This window comes from Anser brachyrhynchus, assembly GCF_964034855.1.
Source record: "Anser brachyrhynchus genome assembly, chromosome: 7".
In the NCBI taxonomy this organism is placed as follows: domain Eukaryota; kingdom Metazoa; phylum Chordata; class Aves; order Anseriformes; family Anatidae; genus Anser; species Anser brachyrhynchus.
The window spans coordinates 13,464,967-13,487,386 of NC_137701.1; the positions used below are offsets into that span (position 1 = coordinate 13,464,967).

The window sequence follows — 22,420 nt, forward strand, 5'->3', positions numbered from 1 at the left end:
TTTTTCCCAGGTGTTTCTTGCCTTTGTAGTTTCAGAACTGAATTAATTTTCTCCAGGCATGATCTTTCTGTGTTTTAATCTCCACTCAAATTCAGGAAAAAGGCTAACTTTGCATTCATACAGCAGCTAGCTTCAGGGTAAGGCTGGGCACTATTGGCCACTGTGTAGATGGGCTGGGTGTTGACTCCACAGCATGGACATCAGCAGCAGTATCCAGTACAGCATGAGGTAGAGGAGTAATTGAGAGGTTAACCTGAGATTAGATGTTGGAGGTCTAAGAGGATCCTAGCATAACATTTTGGAAGAATTCAGAATTCAGTATTAGAAGGCTTAGTTTCGAAGAGATTTTAAGCAAGGTGGGACATTGGGATGGAAGTGGTGGCATGGACTTGAGATAAAATAGTGAAGAATGGGGCAGTTGGAAGGATGTATTTGTGAGACTGAGTGGCTGAATTTGGTGTGTGGGGCTTAAACATGGGGTTGGAGCACATCTGGAATGAAATGAATTTGTAGGAGTGAGGATCTTGTGTGCTTTGCAAAGAACCTCTGGGGCAGGAGGGGTGTGGAACTGGGTTTGAAAGGGCAGAGACTGAGGGAGGGAGTTTGAATGACTCCTAGTTAGGAGTCATTTTCTTTTGTAAATATGGTAGTCTTAACAAAGAGATTTTTAAATTTTTAAGGACACGGTGGGCAGCCAAGTATCTGACTTTCTTTTGTGTGTCTTTTTAAAACTTCTGGGGATGGTCAATTTGATTTTGTTGCTCTCAAAGTACCTGAACGTAATCCTTTAAATTCAGAATGCCTTAGGGTTTTTTGTTGTTTTTTTTTGTACTCTAATAACCTTTTTGTTTTTGTGTTCTTCAGGTCTACTGAAGGAAGTAGAACTTTTAGCAAAGGAGAAATTAGAACTTCAGTGTCAGGCAGAGAAGGACCATTCCAACTTACGCTCTCAAATGAAAGTTTTGGAGGTGGAACTGGAAGAACAGCTGCATAGTAATCAAGACCTGGCTAAGCAGTTATTGGAGGTTGCTGAATTAAAACAGCAAATCCAAGTCCTTGAAAAACAGCTTAAAAAACAGCGGCAATTCATGGACGTAAGCAAACTTGATATCATGCTTTCGTGGTTTTGGATGTGACAAATATTCTTCTTAGTTTGTGATTGTGACTTGGAAGATGGTTCCTAAAATACAATGCTGCTTCTTTTCTTTAAATCTTGATCTTGGTATTCTAGTCTTGCAAGACTAGACTTAAAAGAAAGACAGGAAAAAATAAATCTTTTTCTGTAATATTATGAGACAATTTTTCCTTTTTTTAAAATTAATTGCTGATGTTAGTTTGTATGTACATTGGAGTCAATTTTTTGTCTTCCACTAAAATTTTAGCTAAACTTTAAGTACTTTAAAAAGCTTTTAGTTACTTGTAAGTGAGCATAGCTTCTTCACAGCATTAAAAAAACAAAACCAACTAAATTTAAAAAATAAAGATTTTTCTTTTTCTCAGTATTTTAATGAAATTAAGAGTTTCTAAAAAGGTTTTCGTTTTCTCTGTCTGGGTCGGTAGGAACAAGCTATAGAAAGGGAACACGAACGTGATGATTTTCAGCAAGAAATTCAGAAGCTGGAAGAACAGTTAAAACTTTCAGCAAAATTGCAGACTTCAGGAGAGCTGAGAAAGTATGGGGTGAGTAAAATCACATTTAGTGGCTAATGGAGGCTTACTACAATTAAATGCCAAAAACTGTATCTGCTTTTGGGGACTGGCTCTTGAGAGACTTCTTTCCTGTGGTCCCACAGAGCAGGTTCAACTGCCCCCACACCCTTTACATGCGCTGCATGTCTGGGCTACATTTAGGGGTGAGGGATTACTTGTATTACTTAAAGAGGTAGAAATAAATGCTTTATTTGAACCTGTGCGTTACAGTAAATGTTCACAGCCTATGCATCCAGTTTACGTAACTATGGAGGAGAAGAATGCAGACACTCTGCTTTACAAAGCACATCTGAGGAAAAGCTTCTGGGTTCCAAACTGGGTTAATTTTTCCAGCTATACCAGTTCTAATAAAAGATATTTTGTCTTTATGCCATTTCCTGTTTAAGCTTATAAATCAGTCCTTTTGTTCAGATGCTTGTTTGTTTGATACTTGGTTTCAAAGATTAACTTTTGTTTTTCTTGTGTTTTTTTCTTTTTTTTTTTGCATAAATGAACATTATACAGAACTATGAATTGATTCTACAGGTAGGGAAAACAACATGAACATGTCTTTAATCTTTCTTTCCTTTTCCTTTCAATCTCTTCTACTAGATATTATTAGATATGCTTTTTTTCCCCTGTTCTTCCTTTGTCAAGTCTGCTTCAGCTTGACTCAGAGATAAGGATGCATGTTTTAGGGTGGCAGAATTCTTGCAGGGGCTGGGAAACTGCTTTCAACTTAATTTCCTGTCCATAAGTACTTGATAGTTGTGGATGGAGTACTGCATCCAGTTCTGGAACCCTTAGAACAAGAAAGATGTGGACCTTTTAGAGTGGGTACAGAGGAGGACCCCAAAGATGATTAGAGGTCTGGAGCACCTCATCTATAAAGAAAAGCTGAGAGAGCTGGGGATATTTAGCCTGTACAAGAAAGTGTTCTGGGGAGACCTCATTGCAGACTTTCAGTATTGAAAGGGGGCTTATGAGAAAGATGAAGAGAGACTTTTTACAAGGGCGTGTAGTGATAGGACAAGGAGTAATGTTTTTAAGTGAGAAGAGGGTAGATTTAGGTTGGTTATAAAGAAGAAATTCTTCACTATGAGGGTGGTGAGGCACAGGTTGCCCAGAGAAGATGTGGATGTCCCATCCCTGGAAGTGGTCAAGGCTGGGGTTGGATGGGACCTTAAGCAACCCAGCCTAATGGAAGTTGCCTCTGCTCATTGCAGGGGAGTTGAGTTAGATGATCTTTAACGTCCCTTCCAACCCAAATCATTCCAGAATTCTTCTGGCCTGTTGTTCAGATATATTATATTCAGTTACTTACATTAAAAGTGCCTTTTGGCATGCAAGGGGAAGCTGAGAAATGTAATAAAGATAATGGAATTATGATGATATACTGTACCACAGCCTTCAGCTTTTGTTTGTGGCACTGCTCTTAATGAAACTTCAATGTGTATACTAACTAATTTTCTCTCCATCAATTCTTTAATGTGCAGTCTATGAAATTAGAGATGAGGAAAAGGCTGAGGTGCTCAATGCCTTCTTTGCCTCAGTCTTTAGCGGCAAGACTAGTTGTTCTCTGGTTACCCAGTACCCTGAGCTGGTGGAAGGGGATGGGGAGCAGAATGTGGCCCTCATAATCCACAAGGAAATGGTTGGTGACCTGCTACAGCACTTAGATGTTCGCAAGTCGATGGGACTGGATGGTATCAACCCGAGGGTACTGAGAGAACTGGTGAAAGAGCTGACCAAGCCTCTTCACATCATTTATCAGCAGTCCTGGCTATCAGGGGAGGTCCCAGTTGACTGGCAGCTAGCAAGCATGACGCCCATCTACAAGAAGGGCCCGAGGGTAGTCCCGGGAAACTATAGGCCTGTTAGTTTGACTTCAGTGCCAGGGAAGCTCATGGAGCAGATTATCTTGAGTGTCATCACGCGGCACTTACAGGGCAACCAGGCGTTCAGGCCCAGTCAGCATGGGTTTATGAAAGGCAGGTCCTGCTTGACGAACCTGATCTCCTTCTATGACAAAGTGACACGCTTAGTGGATGTCGGAAAGGCTGTGGATGTGGTCTACCTTGACTTCAGTAAGGCTTTTGACACCATTTCCCACAGCATTCTCCTCAAGAAACTGGCTGCTCTTGGCTTGGACTGGCGTACGCTTTGTTGGGTTAAAAACTGGCTGGGTAGCCGGGCCCAAAGAGTCGTGGTGAATGGAGTTAAATCCAGTTGGAGGCTGGTCACTAGTGGAGTCCCCCAGGGCTCAGTACTAGGGCCAGTTCTCTTTAATGTCTTTATCAGTGATCTGGATGAGGGGATCGAGCACACCCTCATTAAGTTTGCAGACAACACCAAGTTAGGTGCGTGTGTCGATCTGCTCGAGGGTAGGAAGGCTCTGCAGGAGGATCTGGATAGGCTGGACCGATGGGCTGAGGCTAACTGTATGAAGTTCACCAAGGCCAAGTTCTGGGTCCTGCACTTGGGGCACAACAACCCCAAGCAGCGCTACAGGCTGGGAGATGAGTGGTTGGAAAGCTGCCTGGCCGAGAGGGACCTGGGAGTATTGGTTGATAGTCGGCTGAATATGAGCCAGCAGTGTGCCCAGGTGGCCAAGAAGGCCAACAGCATCCTGGCCTGTATAAGAAGCAGTGTGGCCAGCAGGACTACAGAAGTGATCATCCCCCTGTATTCAGCTCTGATGAGGCTGCACCTCAAGTACTGTGTTCAGTTTTGGGCCCCTCACTACAAGAAGGACATCGAGGTGCTCGAGCAAGTCCAGAGAAGGGCAACGAAGCTGGTGAGGGGTCTGGAGAACAGGTCTTAGGAGGAGCGGCTGAGGGAGCTGGGCTTGTTCAGCCTGGAGAAGAGGAGGCTCAGGGGCGACCTTATCGCTCTCTACAGGTACCTTAAAGGAGGCTGTAGCGAGGTGGGGATTGGTCTATTATCCCACGTGCCTGGTGACAGGACAAGGGGGAATGGGCTAAAGTTGTGCCAGGGGAGGTTTAGGTTGGATATTAGGAAGAACTTTACTGAAAGGGTTGTTAGGCGTTGGAATGGGCTGCCCAGGGAGGTGGTGGAGTCACCATCCCTGGAGGTGTTTAAAAGACATTTAGATGTAGAGCTTAGTGATATGGTTTAGTGGAGGACTTGTTAGTGTTAGGTCAGAGGTTGGACTAGGTGATCTTGGAGGTCTTTTCCAACCTAGATGATTCTGTAATTCTGTGATTATGTAAATCAGTGCTATAGAAGCAGATCCTGTATGAACAACTGAATCTTTGGCAGAGTGAATTTTCCATGCTGGAAGACACCAGATTGTCACTTGCCTTCTGTAACCTCTGATAGGAGTTAATTAGATTTTGTTAGAAGTAGAGTTATTACATATCATTCTTTACCCATCTTGGCTTCTCATTTACTTGAATACCGTGCATTATGACTTTCTGAGGCTGTATCACACGTATAGCCTACGTGTTCTTTGTATTGTGGCAAAGATCAGAAGAAGAATGGCAAAGATTTTGCTTTGAAGGCCATGTGACTTGTTGAAGATACGTCCTTACCCAGAAGGTATACCTCTGTGGCAGTCTTTCCTTAAATCTTGAACATACAGAATCATAAAGGATGTATGGAAAGTTATTCAGAGTATGTCAGACTGTTCAGGCCATTATCTTACTTTTCATTCAAGATTGTTAGATGGATGATAGCTGTTTACGAACCACTAGTGTTTATGTGGCTTAGTAAAGGGAAAGTTCTGAAAAACATAGGACTAGATGATGTAACTATTTGCAACCTCTCTCAAAAGGATTAAAACTTAAATGGAGAAAGGGACACAATGGAGGTAGCTAAGCACATGACATTTGTGGGTAGGATGAGGTATGTCTGCAGTCTGCCAAAACACATCAGAACGGTTCTTATACAGTTGCTTAATGAATCTGTATTGTCAATAACTGCTTATCTTGCACTGAAACAATTCAGTTCATTTGAAGTTTTAATTTCTGCATGTAGTAGTTAGAGGTTCGTAGTTTTTCACAAAATAATCCTGCTCATATACCTCGAAGAGCAAAGGGAAAAAGTGATGACTGGTGCTTGGAGCTACCATCTGAGAGTTTTCCATGGGGGTGAAGGTTGTGAAAGTGTTTCCTTATCTGCAGAATTGCAGCACTAGCTTTCTGGCAATGTGATATTAGACATTGATTAAGTTGCATATTTTTCTTTCAAATTTTGGTATTTTCTTTCAAACTGCAGTTTCCAGAAGTAATAAAAAAGGGTTCTGAGGTTATAGAAATACATCCAGTGCTATTAGTAATAATCCATTTAATCTTGAGTTTTTTATCTTAAATCAAATAAAGTTCCTTCTGATGAGCATTGGGACTAGAGTGTATACTTCCTTGCAGCATTCTGCTAGAATACTAAAAATATAAAGTGTGTGTAATCAGTTGTGTACTTAAGAGCCACTGCATTTGGAAGACAAGACTTCAGGAAGTTACTTTTTCATCCTTTCTCCACATCTGATTTTATTCTTTTCTGGGATCTTAGTATTAGTTTAGTTCATATTAGAATTCTTCATGCTTAGCCATGAAATGACTCTTGCCTCCAACTGGAAGCTTAGTATGTTGCCTGAATATCTATATAATGTGTTTTCCGTACAGGTAGACTCTCTGCAAGCAGAAATAAAAGAGAAAATGGATGATTACAATAAGCTGTTATTAGAAAAGGAGGAAAAGCATCAAGAAATCATAGCTCGTGATAAAGAGATAGAAAAACTGGTGGCACAAGTTCAAGAACTGGAGCAGAGCAATACTGAAGTCTCAAAGACCGTTAACTACTTGGAACAACAACTACAGAAAATGAAGAAAGTAGAAACCGAATTAAAACAGGTAACTTTAAAATACTTAGTTAATTGGAAAGACATTAGGCAGACAATTTCTTTGTAGCAAATATCAATGACTCTGTTAATAGTGTTCTTTGAGACTATTCCTTGCATTCAAGGGTTAAACAATTTTATTAAGTGGCAGACATTGCAGCCAGTGTTTTAAACAACCTATGCATTTATGGACCATAAGCTGACTTATTATATTGACAGTTGTCATGTTTCAGTGGATCAAAGGTTTTCTTCTCTGGAAGTTCCTGAGAGATAGTATTACTGAATATTAAATCTGGTGGGTCTTCAGTAAGCAACTTTGTTAAAATCATATAAGCTTAACCAGTAGCTTTTCTTGCTATATGCCACTGGAGCCAGTTTTTTTGCCATGCTCCCAGAATTTGTTTTGTTACTACAGCAGATTTAAATACAGCTTAATTAAAGGAATTACATACTGTTTAGCAAAATTGTCTCCTCACAAACATCTGAATAACCTTTCCTGCCTTGTTTCCTACCTAAATATTTGTTTCCTCCCAGCAATTTTCCTTCAATAAATGTTGTTTGTGTGTCTGTCAAGTTTGAGGATTTGAGAGTAGCATGATCTAAACTAAATATTCTCTATTATTCTGTAAATAGTTGCTTCCGTTATTTTTTACTTTAAAAACTGTGAACAAAATATTTTTGTTTTAACTTAAGCTGAATGTGATATAGAGTAGCCAGTTTTAGTGTAAGTACTAATATTACTATTTGGCACTTGTGAGATTGTATCTGGAGAATTGTTCAAGACTCCCCTGAACAATAAAGACAGAGGAATACTAGATCAAGTTTAACAAAGGTCCATCAAGATAAGATAGCTGGGGGACTGAAGTAAATGATTTATGAGGGGAAGCTGAAAGACAGGGTTTGTTTGTCTTTGCGGAGATCATGTTGTTGCCAACAATCATATAATGTGAAGTTATAGAGAATATGAAGCCTGACTTGAGTTGCATGCTGAAAGGATGAAAAAATACAAGCGTAAACTGCAACAAGGAAAATTCCAACTAAATGGCAGTGGGAAAAGTCATACTGGGGTCAGTCAACATTTGAAAAAGATATTCAGAGTGGCAGTGGTTTCTCTGAAATGTCTAGAATTTGGCTGTCCAAGGCCCTGACCAGAGCCAAGTTTGTTCTGCTGTTAGAGGTTGAACCAGAGAACTCTAGAGACCTAAGCTATTTGGTAATTTAATACAAATACATGAAAGCTTTTTTTTTCTGTTTAGTTTGCCTTGGAGTGGACAGAGACTGTGCAATACTCTTGTCCCTGAAATTTTGCTTTTTGTCCAGGCTTTCTTTTATCCATGTGAATTAAAAACATTCTTTTAGCTCTCTCAATGTCCTAGTCAATTGGTTGTTCTTAAAAATTGTAAGCCAAATTTAGACTCTTTCGAGAAACTAATTCACCAGTTTTAAACAAGGTTGCAGCTTTGAATTTATTAACCGTAGTGATTGTAATATTTTGACATGAAGCAATTTTGTGCAGAAAATAGATGTTGAATGAGCTCTCAATGATTGCAAGTCACGAAGTTTTTCTATAAAAATACATTTGATTTGAATGGCAACTATAATTTTTACTACCCCCAAAATTTCAACAAACAAAACTATAGGCACTGCAGCTAACAGAGACTAGTGCTAATAAGAAATAGGCCTTGGAAAGAGTAACTTTGAATATGGAACTGTATCTTTTTTTGAAGAGCAGTGTCTTAATTCACAGTTACCACATCTATTTATCATGTCATAGAGCAGGTATTCCTTGTTCTTTTCTGGCCCAATTTCTTTCAGTTGCCCAGGTTGTTGGTATATAACATTGATGGTTTTGGTTAGGGTTGTGCTGGGAGAGGCTTGTTCCTTCTGAGTTGATGGCCCATTCTTTTGCTTTGAGGTCTTGAAAGTGGGACTCACTTAAGGAGCCTGTTATCCTTATCCGACATGTTTTGGAATCAGGAAGAGGTGGTACCACAGTATGCCCTAACTTCACAGGCATCCAGAATCAGGTTTTACATTGATGCTTTGCATAAAGCTCTGTTTTTTGCCTGGGTTGCTGCTTGCTTTTGCTGGGTCACTGTTATGACCTTAGAACGTAGCAACGGGAGAATGTTAAGAGAAACATCACTCCTGTGTGCAGAGCTGTGCAGACACCATGACACACTTGTAGCTCTGCTGTGCAATAAATGGAAGAACATCTGAGGGGAAGTGGCCTGATTCTGCAGTAATCCAGATTTGCATGTAGTTATTGGGAGCTTTTTGTGAGTGATCAAGATGAGCTTCAAAATGGTGCGGATAATGTCTGTCTTTTAGTTGACATCAAAACTAAAGATAGACACCAATGTTGTTTGGGTTTCATCATAGTGTATGGCAGCAAAACACTTGAGGGGCTGGTTAATATCACAGATACTGCGTGATGGCAAGAAAAATTCATCATAACTTAAGTGGCTGTATCTCCTGTAATTTCCCCTTTCCTCTCGTGTGCTTTGTGTATGTGGGGACTGCCCCAGAGCTGCCAGAAGGCTAGTGAGGACTGCTTAGAGGCTGGTAGGTGGAAGTCCAACGGACTCTTCAGTATCTGCATGAAGTTTTGGGCAGCTCTTTTAAATATGTGTTGTTGGGCATGCTGTTTTGGTAGTGTGGTACAACATAAACTTTCTAATTTTTTTACTTTTATTGATGTCTCTTTCATTTTAAGATCAGAAGATGCTATCCATGTACTCTGGGTCTTAGTTCTCTTTAACTAGAGAAAAGATAGTCAATTTATTTTTGGCAAATTATATAATGAATCTAAAATAATCCTCCTATTAGAGGTACGTTTATTGAGCTGTGGTCAGAATAAGTGTTGAAGAGGCAGTTCCTGCCATAGGTTTCATGTCCAGCTTTCCTTTATCGTTTTAAGTACAAATATGTATGCATGCTATTTGGATGACTTCGCAAGTGAAGCTTTCTGTGTTGAACTGACCCAGATCCTAAGAACTGTGTTAGAACCACACAGAGGACTGAAGGAGAAGTTTTAAAAAAATAAATAAAGGAAGAAAACTGTCAATTTGTCAGACGACAAATCTTACGCAAAAATGTAGTGCTGGTGCTTCATTTTTTGATTTATCATGATATATTTGTAGTAGGTGTTTGGTCTACCCAAAACTCTCCACCTCTTACATTTAGCTTGGCAAATATGTGGTACCATAATCAATTTGGAAATGGCTACAAGAGCAAGATGTTTAGATTATTAAACAAATATACAGTACACTGTGTAACAGAGAAAGTATAGTACTACCACTGATTGCTAAATTTTTGGATGGTAAACTTAGATTAGAAAAAATAAAGGGGTAAAAACCTACAGGTGAGCTAAAAACATTCAGTTATTTTGCATTCCTGTTGTTATAGACCTAGTATTAATATTTTTGTTCTTACATTGGGGTTTTTCAGGGATAAAGAAGTATTCTGGTAGGATTATTCTGTCCAGATGGGTTTGTATATTGACAGCAATTAACTGTAACATAAAAATTACTTTGCAGGATAAAGAAGCATTGCAACAGCAGCAGTACAATAACCTTATTCAGATCTCTGCCCTACAATCTAAATTGGATGAAGCGAGGCACAGAGTACCCACAGAAGGCACTTCTGACCAAGGGCTGAAGGAACAGTTACAGGCAGAACAGGAAGCACTTCAGAGGAAAGAGGGAGAGGTAATTTGAGTTTTGTTAGTGTTCTGTAGATTTTGGGGTCGCTCACATAAATCTAGAATCATTTTGTGCAAACTTGTAGCTGAGAATTTAAGCCATTCAAAAATCAAATGACAAAAGTTCTTGTAGTAAATGTGCCTTTTTGACTTGTATTCTCTGTGGTTTGGTGTTAACTAAACTTCGTTTTTTTTTTCTTTGTTTTATTGTCCCTCTGTCTGTCTGTCTGCCATTCCTCTGGAAATTGTCTTGCAATGATTCACATCAGCTTTGACTGATCAATTTCTGTTGTAAACTGATTTTCCTTTCCTCCCAAAGTTGAGGTGCAGCAGGAAACAGATAAATTTTTGTTTCGCTTTGAGAGCAAGCGATGATCCTTTTAAGAACAGGAGGGCCAGTGATGCATAATGGTGTCATCTGACCCTCTACAATTTGTGGGCCAGTGAATTTTAGCGATGAGTACTTGTACCAAGCTAAGCTAAAGTGCAGTATAACTGATAACATTATTTAGACCTTTTTTTGGGTGCACGTGCACAGATGTGTGCACACCCACACACTCATCCCACATGCAGTATTTTTATGTAATTTTGCATAATTACTTTTGCCTGTGTAATATACAAACATACAGTCCAGTTTAGGATGTGTAAAGAAAATAAAGCATGGATGACCCTTCGGTTAACTCTACACCTTTGTTTCAGGAGCAGTAAGCTAATAAAAACTCATTTTGTACACATTGAAGTTTTGTATCTCTAGAAGTCTTATTTCAGGAGTCACCAGTCCTTCTTCTTAAAGCACTTGAACCTCGCTATACAGTAAGGCAAGAGAGAAAAACTGTGAGAAATGTGTAGTTATTGACTGTCTTACAGGGCGAAGTTGTCAATGTTCAGAATTTTTTTGATAGTTGTGTACTGGGATTAGCACTGCGGTGCTAATTTCGCTCTTTTGAGAGGAGGAGAATGGTGTTTGGGTTACTGCTTATGATTACATTAAACATCAAATGCTAACATTTCTCATTGCTGTCTCAAACTACATCAGCGGTCAGACCTTGATTGTTCAGAACGTAAATTAACACATCTTTTATGACCAGTTAGATTTTATTTTAAAGAAAACAAACAACCACCATTGCAGCAGTTTGGTACCTAGCTGAGGAGCTGGAGAACTAGCTTCTTACTCTTTTTTTGTCTCAGATATTTTGTTAATTTATTTAATTTAATTAGGGAGAGTTTAAACCATAGAATCTGCTGAAGCTACTTGTTCTAACTAAACATAGCAATGAATGAAACTTTATTTCCTGCTTAAATAGGAGACTAAATTAAAACAGTTATGCATTTTCTTTATTTCTAGATTGCAAGCTTGTTAGAGCAACTAGATCAATATAAAGATAAATTGACCAGTAAAAATGAGGAGATATTGCAGCTGAACTTGCAGCTAGAGGTGCAAAAAAACCTTAGCACCTCCAGCATCAGCCAGCTTCAGCTAGAGAATGCGTACTTGAAGGTAGGTTTTCTTGGCTTTAGTGTGTACCAGGTAAAACTTCAGATACCTCCTTTCTTGCGTGTTGTGGTCTTTATCTCATAATGTGATAAATATGTACTTCATTCCTGTTGTCAAGAGATTATTGTATTCCTGTTGGGAAAAGATATCTAGAAAAAAAACCTGATACTGTAGATTCATGCTTATGGCAATATCTTCCATGTTCGTTTGACATTAAAAGCTTAGCTTTTTTTCTGGTCCTGATAGATTGAGCCTGCAGCATTGTTGTTTAGTAAACATTACGCTATTTTGTATGCATTCCTGACTGACTTCTATGGCCACAGCAAATGTTGTTAAGTTATAAAACTGGTTGGTTGTCAGTATGGCAATTAGTGTTTATCTGTTACTTTGGAAGTTAAGGAACATTGTGGCAATTTAATCCAGTGGTACAAAACCAAATAAAGTAGCTATTGCTGTTTTTTTTAAATTAACATTATAGTAAGGAGGAGAATGTTTAAATAAAGCCCTTAGGTCTGTTCTGCTACTAGGCTGGGGGAGAAAGTAAGTCCTTTTGAATGAGACTGTTGTTTTTCTCGTCAGGAGGATCTAACAAAACTTCACGTAAAGCAAAATCAGGACTTAGGTGTTAGCGATACCTCAGCTCTGTCATTCCCGCAAGCACTGCTTAAAGAAAAGAATCAAGAAATTGATCATTTGAATGAACAAATGAAAAGACTCAAGCAAGAGCTAGAGAACACTCTGGAGAATACGGTAAGAAAATTTACTAGAAGTTTATTGCTTTATTTTGATGTAAACAACATGTACAGAATCATATTGCAAATGAAGACTATTTGATAATTCTCTGAGGAAAGTAGAGAGTATTCTGAGTAGCTACCCACCTGAAATCTGTAATTGTTTCTTCTGTCAAATGTGTGATTCTAAAAAACAAAACAGAAGTAGTTTGAATTCTATGTGCAATAGCAATTCTTCCTACACATGTTAATATTCAGACCTTATCCTTTTGCTAAGGTTGTGGAAAACCAAAAATCTGAAATCGAAGAACTCAGATCTGTTATTGAGCACCTTCGTAGTGACCAGGAACGGCTGCGTAAGGACAAAGATGAAGAGGCAGAGCAACTTCATGGTGTAATTGAGAAGCTTCAAAAAGAGTTGGCACAGTTTGGACCAGCATGCCATGAAGTTAGTGACAACCAAAGTGATCTTTATGACCTTGAATTGGAAAAATCAGTGGAAGACCTTCAGAATGAATTGAAGGGATTGACAGATTGTCAGGGCGATACTGATCCGGACAGAAGAAATGAGTTGCTAGTCACCAATGTGAGAGAACTTCAGGAAAAGCTAGAGCTTGTCTCAATCGCTAGAGAAGCTCTGCAGCAGCAACTGGAAGACAAAGAATCACAGTTAAAAATGGAAGTGGAAATTTTAGAGAAAAAATGCCAAAACGCACAGGAGTCATCAAAGCAGCGCTTTGCAGAACTAACCTCTCTAAGAACACAGTACAATGCACTTCAGGAAGAATACAGCCTTTTCCAAAAACATGCATCTCAGAGAGAGGTTGAAGCAAGAATTACTACTTCTCGCATTCAAGAACTTGAAGAAACCCTGAAAGAGAGGGAAGCAAGTATTCTAGAAAAAGATGCACAGATTAAGATAATGGCAGACCAAAGAGAAGCTGACAAAAATGAGTTGCAATACTTAACAAAACAAGCAGCAGAACTTGAAACTGAGTTGAAAAGGAAAGATGCAAATCAGGCTCAAGATGTTTATAGTCTTCAGTTAGAAGTTTCTAGACTTGATTTTCAGGTGCAAACACTGAATCAGAAAGATGCAGCTAATCAGAGAGAAATCAATGAACTGCAAGGTAGCACTGCAAAATTGAAAGATCAGATCAAGGCATACGTGAAAGAGCTTGAAGCCTTACAATTGGAAAGAGATGAATTTATTTCACAGTTGAAGTTGTTCGAGTCAGAGGAGCGATGTAATAATGAAGAGGCTAACTTTCTCAAGGTCTTCTGCCAAGGAGGAAGAAAAGATGAAGCCCTTAAAAAAGGAACGGAGGAATTGGAAGGAGTGGAAGCTTATGTTGATCAGTCATTTCCAGTTTTGCTTTCCCCAGCTGATATATTGGTATGTAATTATTTTATTAATAGTATTATGCTGCTGTTTTAAACAAGCCAATATTGTGAGTCTCTACAGCCCTATAGTTTTTCCTTTCAGTGCTGTAATAGTAGAAGTAAAAGTGCTGATGGCCCGTACTACTACAGGTTCTAAGGGTGAAAATGAATACTGTGTTATATAAATGGCTGTTGTCAGTCAGTTTAAGGGTCTGTCTTTATATAGTTTTTCCAGCAGTGGCTAGAGATACATAATTTTATTAGAAGCCTTTCTTTATTCTGAATCTTTTCTAGATCCACTTGCTCACATAACTGAATGTGAACTTGTATTAAATTACTTGATTTTTGAAACAGTAAAATCCAGGTGATTTTTTTTAGAGAACTGTAGTCATCTGTCATATACCAAATTACTGTCTGTTAAGGCTGGTTTATGAAGGTGGTGTTAGTAAGAGGGCTTATATGAAAAGAGTTTGAGTACATAGGAAATTTAGAGACAAGGACATCATGTGGAAAAATGTCAAATGCTTTGCACAAGTCCAGGTAGATGATGTCAATTGCTCTACCCCTATCCACCAGTGCAGTAACCCTGTTGTAGAAGGCCAACAGATTTGTCAGGCATGATCTGCCCTTAGTGAAGCCATGTTCTTTGTCAGCAGTCACCTCCTTATTTTCCATGTGCCTTAGCATAGTTTCCCAGAGGATCTGCTCTGTGATTTTGCAGGGAAGAAGAGGTGAGACTGACTGGCCTGTAGTTCTTCAGGTCTTTCTTCTTCCCTTTTGGAAAATAGGGGGTTATGTTTCCCCTCCTCCAGTCAGCAAGAACTTCACCAGACTGCCACGACTTCTCATATGTGATGGACTGTGGCTTAGAAACTTCATCTACCAGTTCCCCCACAACCCGCAGATGCATCTCTCAGGTCCCACGGGCTTGTACACCTTCAGGTTCCTTCAATGGTCTCAGACCGGATCTTCTCCTACAGTGGATGGTTCTTCATTCTCCCGGTCCTTGCCTTTGCCTTCTGGGACTTGATTTGTGGGGCTAAAACTCTTGCTGGTGAACACTGAGGCAAAGCCATTGAGTACCTCAGCCTTCTCCATATCTCGGGTGACCAGGTCTCCCGTTTCCTTCCAGAAAGGGCCCACAAATTCCCTCGTCTTCCTTTTATCACTGATGTACCTATAGAAGCCTTTCTTGTTGCCCTTGATGTCCCTGGACAAATTTAATTTTAAGAGGGCTTTGGCTTTCCTAACCAGCAACCCTGGCTGCTTGGACGACTTCTCTGTTTTCCTCTCAGCTTATCTGTCCTTGCTTCCACCCTCTGTAGGCCTCCTTTTTCTGCTTGAGCTTGGCCAGGAGCTCCTTGTTCATCCATGCAGGCCTCCTGGCATTTTTGCCTGACTCCCTCTTTGTTGGGATGCATTACTCCTGAGCTTGGAGGAGCTGATCCTTGAATATTAACCAGCTTTCTTGGGCCCCTCTTCCCTCCAAGGCTTTCTCCCATGGTACTCTACCAAGCAGCTCTCTGAAGAGGCCAAAGTCTGCTCAGCTAAAGTCCAGGGTAGCAAGTTTGCTGTGTTTCCCCCTCACTGTCCTCAGGACCCTAAACTGCACCATTTCACAGTTGCTGCAGCCAAGGCTGCCCTTGAGCTTCACTTTCCCCACCAGCCCTTCCTTGCTGGTGAGAACAAGGTCTAGCATAGCACCTCTCCTTGTTGGCTCCTCTGTCATTCGGAGACGGAAGTTACCATCAACATGTTCCAGGAACCTCCTGGATTGCCTATGCCCTGCTGTGGTGTCCCCCCAACAAATATTGGGGTGGCTGAAGGCCCCCATAAGGATCATGGCTTGTGAACATGAGGCTGCTCCTATTTGTCTTTAGAGGGCCTCATCTGCTTGGTCTTCCTGGTCCAGTGGCCTGTAGCAGACTACCAGGATAACGTTGCCTGTCCCTGCCCTCCCTTTTGTACTGACCCATAAGCTCTCTGTCAGCTCCTCATCCACCCCAGGGGGAGCTCGGGGTCCATTTGTTTAAAAAGACCTATTTGTATAGATCGTCCTTCCTAGAATAAGGAAGAGTACAATATTTAGTTTAGACTGTCAGCTATCTAGACAAGTTAGTGACAATGAGCTGAGAGCAGGAGAAGGAAAAATAGTAATATTTTAGGTACTATTTTTTGTTCTAGTTTGGTAAATGTCATTACGAGTTGTGATACAGAACCTCTTCAGAAGAAAAGAAAGGACTCGTGCATGGAATATTGAGTCAGAAAACCCTCATGAGATTAAGCAACTCATTACTTCTGACTGGTGAATTAGAACTGGTTCAAAATGTTAACGTAGAAGGGCCTTCATATAACAGTGAACTTAACAGAAACAAGTACAGTGCTCATAGAGGAGTGAAGAACCCCCATACAGTTATTCTTAGGTTCAAAAGTGGGAATGATGAAAATTAGGAAATGCATTAAAATGAAAGCTGGAGGTGCAGCAAAAATATGTTTGTTTCTCCTGGGCTGAAATGGCAGGTACAGGAACTGCACGTAGAACTTTTCTTTTTAACTGTTTTTTTTTGTTGTTGTTGTTGTTGTTTTTTCTCCAGTGCCCTGGATCAGGAAGTAAGTCTTAAGATAGTTAGGGGAGATTTGTCAAATCAGGAAAGCAACATGTTCTGATTTTTATTTATTTAAAAGTAGGAAGATCATCTACATAGCTACAAGGAATATTGTTTTTCCTGTTTGATGAAAAAGTCAGCTCTGCTGAAATAGGTACATTTTCGTATTGTATGGGATTTTTTTTCCCATTGATGATACACTTGTTAAAAAAAAAAAAAAAAAAAAGCCTGGTTAGTTTGTATATCAAATAAACTAAAGTGTTGGATTATTGTATAAAATCTGGGAATAATAATAGATTTGATTATAAGTTTTGCAATGAGTTCTTAAATATATGCTTTTCAGTTTGCAAAATCATATTTAAATTGCATTAAGAAATTGTTTTATCTTGTTGTAGGAAAAAGATGAAGTTATGTTTGACTCTATGACTCACAACACAAATATAAAATCTCAAATTAAACAACCACAGGAAGATATCTCAACTCAGGAAATGGACGTGATGAACAGCTCTGAAGAGCAGCAAAATCTGAAAAAGCATTGCCAACTAACATTGGAAAATGATCAAAGTCTTGATTCTCCAAAAAACAATTTGAACATCTGCTATAGTAAAGATACTCGGAAAGATTTCCAGGATTTCATCGTGGATATGGCTTCATGGGGTTCACCTGAGATTGTGAGGAAGGAAGATACAAGCGTGGAACTTGAACCAGTGCTTCATCTGACACCTTTTTCAGAAGCTGAAAGCACAGATTTTCAAGTGGTACACGTTAGGTCATCCCTTCAAGGAGATAATTCTCTTTTGATGGGATTTTCTAACCTGTATGAAAATGGCAATGAAGAAGCAGTGGATGTAGATGTAAAATCTCCAGTTTTCTCTGAAAGTACCTATTCTGTTGACGACGATGAACATGTTACCGAGAAAAAGATTTTGGTAAGCGATATTTCATGCCTTGATTTCATTGTATTTACACAAGACTGCTCAGCTCTGTTCCCATCCTAAATCATTGCTGGGCGATTGGCTCGAAGTAGTGGGAAATTAAACACCAAGAGGGGTATGAATAGCTTTCTGTATGTACCGTTGTTAGAACCTCTCTCACTGTCAGATACTGGAGCAAACTCTGGGCTGTATGTAAAGATTGTTTGCCACAGCTTTGAATAAGTGAAAATGCCTTCCAAATACTAAAACTGAAGAATAGGCTGCTTACAGCAGGCTTAGTGTCCCACACGTCTTTATGCTGCTGGTCTGGTACCAGTAAAAATCTGGATTGCTCTTGTGTTCTCTGAAGACTTCTTGAGAGGACTTTGCAAATCCTGGTACTTTTGCAACGGGATTCCGTGGAAGTAACTGATTGGCAACTTTGTGGTAGAGAGTTAGAAGAGACTGTTTCAAAATAGCAGAAGAAAGGTTTTTCTTGGTAATGGGAGTTTTTATGTACTTGTTTCTGTATCCTTTCACAGGAAGATAGTCTACTTCAAAAAATTAATTTTATTCATTTTATTCTCAATTTTTATGCCTTGCTTTTGAAGGAAAATTAATTACAAACACATAAAATGCCCCATTCTCCTATCTCCAACATGTGCCTCATGCCCCTTCCCATGGGCTGAGCTAGCAGCCCTGTAACTGAAGGCGTTTGCTTTGGCTCAGTTTGGGACACTCTTTCAGTGGAAAACTCTTCACCAAGGGTTAAGCTTTGATCACTTCATCAAACTAGTGTTGAGTTTCTGCACAGCTGTCCCAGTTGGTAGATCCCAAACAGATGAAATGTGTGATGTTGCAGCATGTGATGGGCACAGAAGAGGAAGTGGTGCGGAACCGTCTCTAGTGGCAGTTACATTGGGTTAAATGCACTGTTAACTTGCAGTTTTATTGAAAAGGTGAAGTTTAGGGAATATCTTCCTGCAGAGTTCAGCTTCTCTCGGACACAGACAACTTAAATTGACTGGCTCTGATAGAGGCCAGAGGATTTGGGCTGGTTTGGGTTTGTTGGCTCCATGAAAGTTAGCATGGCTCTTAGCGTGGTGGTGCAGAGGGCCCTTCCTGACAGAGGTTCCCCTTCAGTGTTAACGTCAGGCTGGTTGGATGCTGCTTGAACGGTGATTAAAGTTTGTATATTGTAACTTTATATTAAACTTTTAACCCTTTTTGATTTGAAAAGGAAAAATCTTCTGGATGCTGACACAACAGTGGATGTTGTGTGTGATTTCAGTTTGGCTTTTGGGGAGCCTCATTGCGAGGTGTCCTTAATCTTAAGTCCACTGTTATACCCCCATAGACAAACTGAACAGATTTCAGCAGAGGCTTATCATTTCTCCTCAATTACCATAGCTTATATTTGAAATTGCCCAGTATTGAAATTTCTTTTCATGCTGCAGAAAGAGAGTTTTGTTCTACTTGCAAGTTGTAAAATGTATGTAATGTTCCTATTTCTTCCATTTTGCTACAGAAGAAAAGTATCTAGAGGGAAATTATTTACAGTATTCCTCAGAATGACACGTCAGCTGAGACTAAATGCGAATGCTTCTCTTTCAAAGACTCTTCTGTTTCTTAAGGCTACTGAAAGGGAAAAATGTAGACAGAATGGTTTTCAAGGAGTACTGGTGCTGCATTTGTCGTCATATTTGCTGCCTCTAACTCTTTGAAGGAGTAGGCATTTACTCAAGTCAGCACTAGTAACAAAGGTGCTATAAATAGAGACAGCTCAACAGCTGGATTCAGAACACTAAGTTAATGTGAATAAATAAATTTTTTTATTTCCAAGCAGATGAGAGAAGCGGATAATCTAACCCCGTCTGATTTGCAAGATGACATAAGATCAAGAGTATCTGCCACAGACGTGATGAGCAATGAATATGGCAGCAGTAAGTTCAACTTTGTTTGTAGATTCCTTTCACTTTTTTGATAGCTTCGGGAAAAAACTATTCTAACGTTGCCACTTTCCCCAATTTCCTTTTACTGCGCATCTTTTATTTGATATCTGTGCCTTTCTTAGTTGGTTCAGAAGGTAGTCACGCTAGTGAAAGTCTACTTTTCCTTCTTCGTCCCTTTTCATACTGGGTAGGAGACATGGAGTTTTATTGAGTCTTAACTTAAAATCATCATCATCATCGTTCCTGGTGCTAAAGGTGACTTATAACCTTTTACTTGTTTAAGTTGGTTCGGGTCAACCTCTTACAAGATTTCAATCAACTAACCATACATTTATGCTAGCAGAAGGAATCACAGTTACTTGCAAGCGGTTATGCTGGTTTCAAGTTCTCTTCAGCTTTCTAACACCTGGGGGCTGTCTCTTTCTCTAGGTACCAGCTCAAACTTGGCAGCTAAACTAAAGCAGGAGCTACAACCATCAGACCATCTAGATGCTAGTTTCATGGCTTACGTGCAGTACCATGGCATGTTTTCAGATGTTATGGAGTCAATGAAAGAACAGGAAGTACTTTCACCACAGCTGAAGGTAATATATTGTTAATGTAAACATGCTATCAAATTAAAACTGAAACAGTAGAAATGAAATGCTAATATAAAATGGAGTTAGCTGTTAGCTGCTAAGCTAACTGCTGTAGAAGATTTACACTGTGAACTGTTCTGTACTGTTTTAAACCTCAAGTTGATTATGATTCTTGAGACAAGCAAAAATGACTCTTATAACAAGCCTACTGACATTTGTCTTGCTTGTACTTGCTAGAATTGCAGAAGTTTTGCTAGGATAGCACTGGTGACGTTCCAGCATGTGGCAGGACTGATCTGTTGATTGATGGGTTTGTCTCAGAGGCTTTACAGAAAGCTGTTTCATAAATAAATATATACAGTTGAAATGGTGCTCCCTTGCCTATTTTTGACATTCTGATCTGATGGAGATCTGTGGAAACACCACTGTATGGAGTGATCTTTCAGATGGTTCAAGGAGGAGGAAGAATATACAGAAGACTGAGCAATGATTGCTTACTCCAGTCATTAAGGCGAGTTCAAGAAGGTATATATCCTAGGGACTCTCTTTTGGTGCTGTAGCTGAGTAAGCTCTCTGTGATTCCAGAAGTTCCAGCTGGTGGAAGGGAGAAATTCAGTGCTCCAAATCATCTCCTGTGTGAGGCTGGCAAGAAGTACAAGGCTTAGTGTGGTAGACTACGGGGAGTTTGAGTACAATACTATTTGAAGAAACTTGAGTAATATAAAACTAGAAGTATACTTCCCAGTGTATACTTGCTGCCTCCCAAAATGTCTAACAGACAGTTTCATCTAGCTCGAAAAATGAAGGAAGATCTGAAAAAGCAGAGTTTTTTTTTTATTTAGTTGCTTTCGTGGATCATCAGTTACTGACTGGAAGATCTGAGTGCATGTTCCAATGCTGAATGTTTAGTATGACACTTTAGTGTGCTTCTGCTTCTCTTGTTAACCTTTACTAAAAGGTTGCATCATTATGCATTCCTTCTTGACGTATTCAGTATTTCAATTCCAGATGCAGAAAAGCAAGTTGGGTTGATTCAAAAGTTAAGTCATGCAGAGAAGTGCAAAGAAGAATACAAAGAGTTAAGGAAAAGTACCTTGTATTATTCTTGTAGTAGTAGTAAGTAGCAAAGAGAGAGAGAGAGTTCTATGTCAAGGCTGGGATATTTTTGGTTAAATGTACGTAGAAAATGACTTAAATCTCCAGTGACCTTCCTCAAAATGAGACCAGGAAACATTTGTGCATGGTGTAATAACTTGCGAATGGAGAATTTATTTAAGAGAGATTATTTTGCCCGATAATATCAAAGGAAACAGTTTCTACTGTGTAAATTGAGATCATGTACAAATAACATCTCTCAAAATAATCAATCTGCTAAATTAAGCTAAGGTTGTCTAAATATGTAATTCAATTTTCTGTCATCACTGAGTTTAGTAATATGACTTGATAGAACTTGATCTGTTCCCAGAAAAACTGTTTAAGAGGTGTGTGTGCATGTTTTGAGTTTACTAAGCATGTTAAGTACCAGGGCAGAACTGCATGCCTTTATTGATGTTACAGCCTAGGACAGCCACCTTATTTTTGTTGTCTAGTCCTATCAGATTCCACTCATACATTGTCAAGATGTTGATGCCTGTTTCCTAATATTGACTATATTGGTTTTGTTTTTTTTTTCCCCTTGTCAGACTGTGCTGAAGATGGTATACGAGGAGAGCTGCAAAATATTGGCTTTGTCAGAACATTCCTTTGGTTTTAAGGAGCAGAAAAATGTTCTTCAGACCACAGCAATGATGGAGGGATGGCAGAAGGAGGGCTTAGCCTTGTTGGATGCTATACAGTCACTGAAAGATCATCTTAGCAAGGTGGCAGATAGAGGAAACAAGGTATGACAATAAAGATGTCTTGTACCCTTTAAAAACTGGTTAACTTGTTTTGTGTGTGTATATATATAGAGAGAGGTGTGTGTGTGTGTGTATATATATACATACATAAAATAAGTATATTAGGTACTGTATGTGCGTATATATGAGGAGCAGGGGACTCTTTCTGAGATTTGAACAGGCCTCTCAGACAGCTTTGGTCTGCTTGAATTAGCAATTAGTTTTACTCTTATGCAGTAATGATATCAAAGACAGTAGGTTACAGATTGGTAATAGGTGCTTTTTTTTAACAGGAACGTTCAGATATTGCTGCTGACTGGAGAGCAGAATTTCTCCAAGCAGTACAGAGTGTGTTTGAGAAGGAGAGAAATGTGTTGCAAATTGACTTGAAGTCTCACTTCTCCGATCCTGGGTGTGGTGATGAAGTTTCATTAGCGGAAAGACTAGAGTATATCATGAAACAAGTAAGAAAACCTCTTAGAATTATGCTCCTAAATCACTTCTATTCCCCCATTCTTTATTTGGGGTTAGATCTGGACATGTTGCATGGATACTACCAATATTTTTATAAGTTTATTACTTCTATTGTTAAATAATGCTGTGTGCATTAGTTTGGATTGTATAGGATGAGTAG

General features: G+C 39.4%; 2 protein-coding genes across 2 annotated transcripts in view; one reads left to right on the top strand and one right to left on the bottom strand.

Moving 5' to 3' along the window:
• Nucleotides 1-22,420, bottom strand: part of LOC308198288 (uncharacterized protein C21orf58) — a 115,296-nt gene that overhangs the window by 75,519 nt on the left and 17,357 nt on the right. The window lies entirely within an intron of this gene.
• PCNT (pericentrin) overlaps nt 1-22,420 on the top strand; it is a 100,391-nt gene that overhangs the window by 57,550 nt on the left and 20,421 nt on the right. Inside the window, exons 30-42 of the mRNA XM_080600539.1 lie at nt 865-1,094; nt 1,561-1,680; nt 2,215-2,235; nt 6,333-6,560; nt 10,087-10,257; nt 11,596-11,748; nt 12,325-12,495; nt 12,754-13,872; nt 16,861-17,394; nt 19,226-19,322; nt 19,761-19,915; nt 21,592-21,789; nt 22,080-22,250. Coding sequence (XP_080456665.1) covers nt 865-1,094; nt 1,561-1,680; nt 2,215-2,235; nt 6,333-6,560; nt 10,087-10,257; nt 11,596-11,748; nt 12,325-12,495; nt 12,754-13,872; nt 16,861-17,394; nt 19,226-19,322; nt 19,761-19,915; nt 21,592-21,789; nt 22,080-22,250 — 3,368 coding nt within the window. The remainder of the gene's footprint in view (nt 1-864; nt 1,095-1,560; nt 1,681-2,214; nt 2,236-6,332; nt 6,561-10,086; nt 10,258-11,595; nt 11,749-12,324; nt 12,496-12,753; nt 13,873-16,860; nt 17,395-19,225; nt 19,323-19,760; nt 19,916-21,591; nt 21,790-22,079; nt 22,251-22,420) is intronic.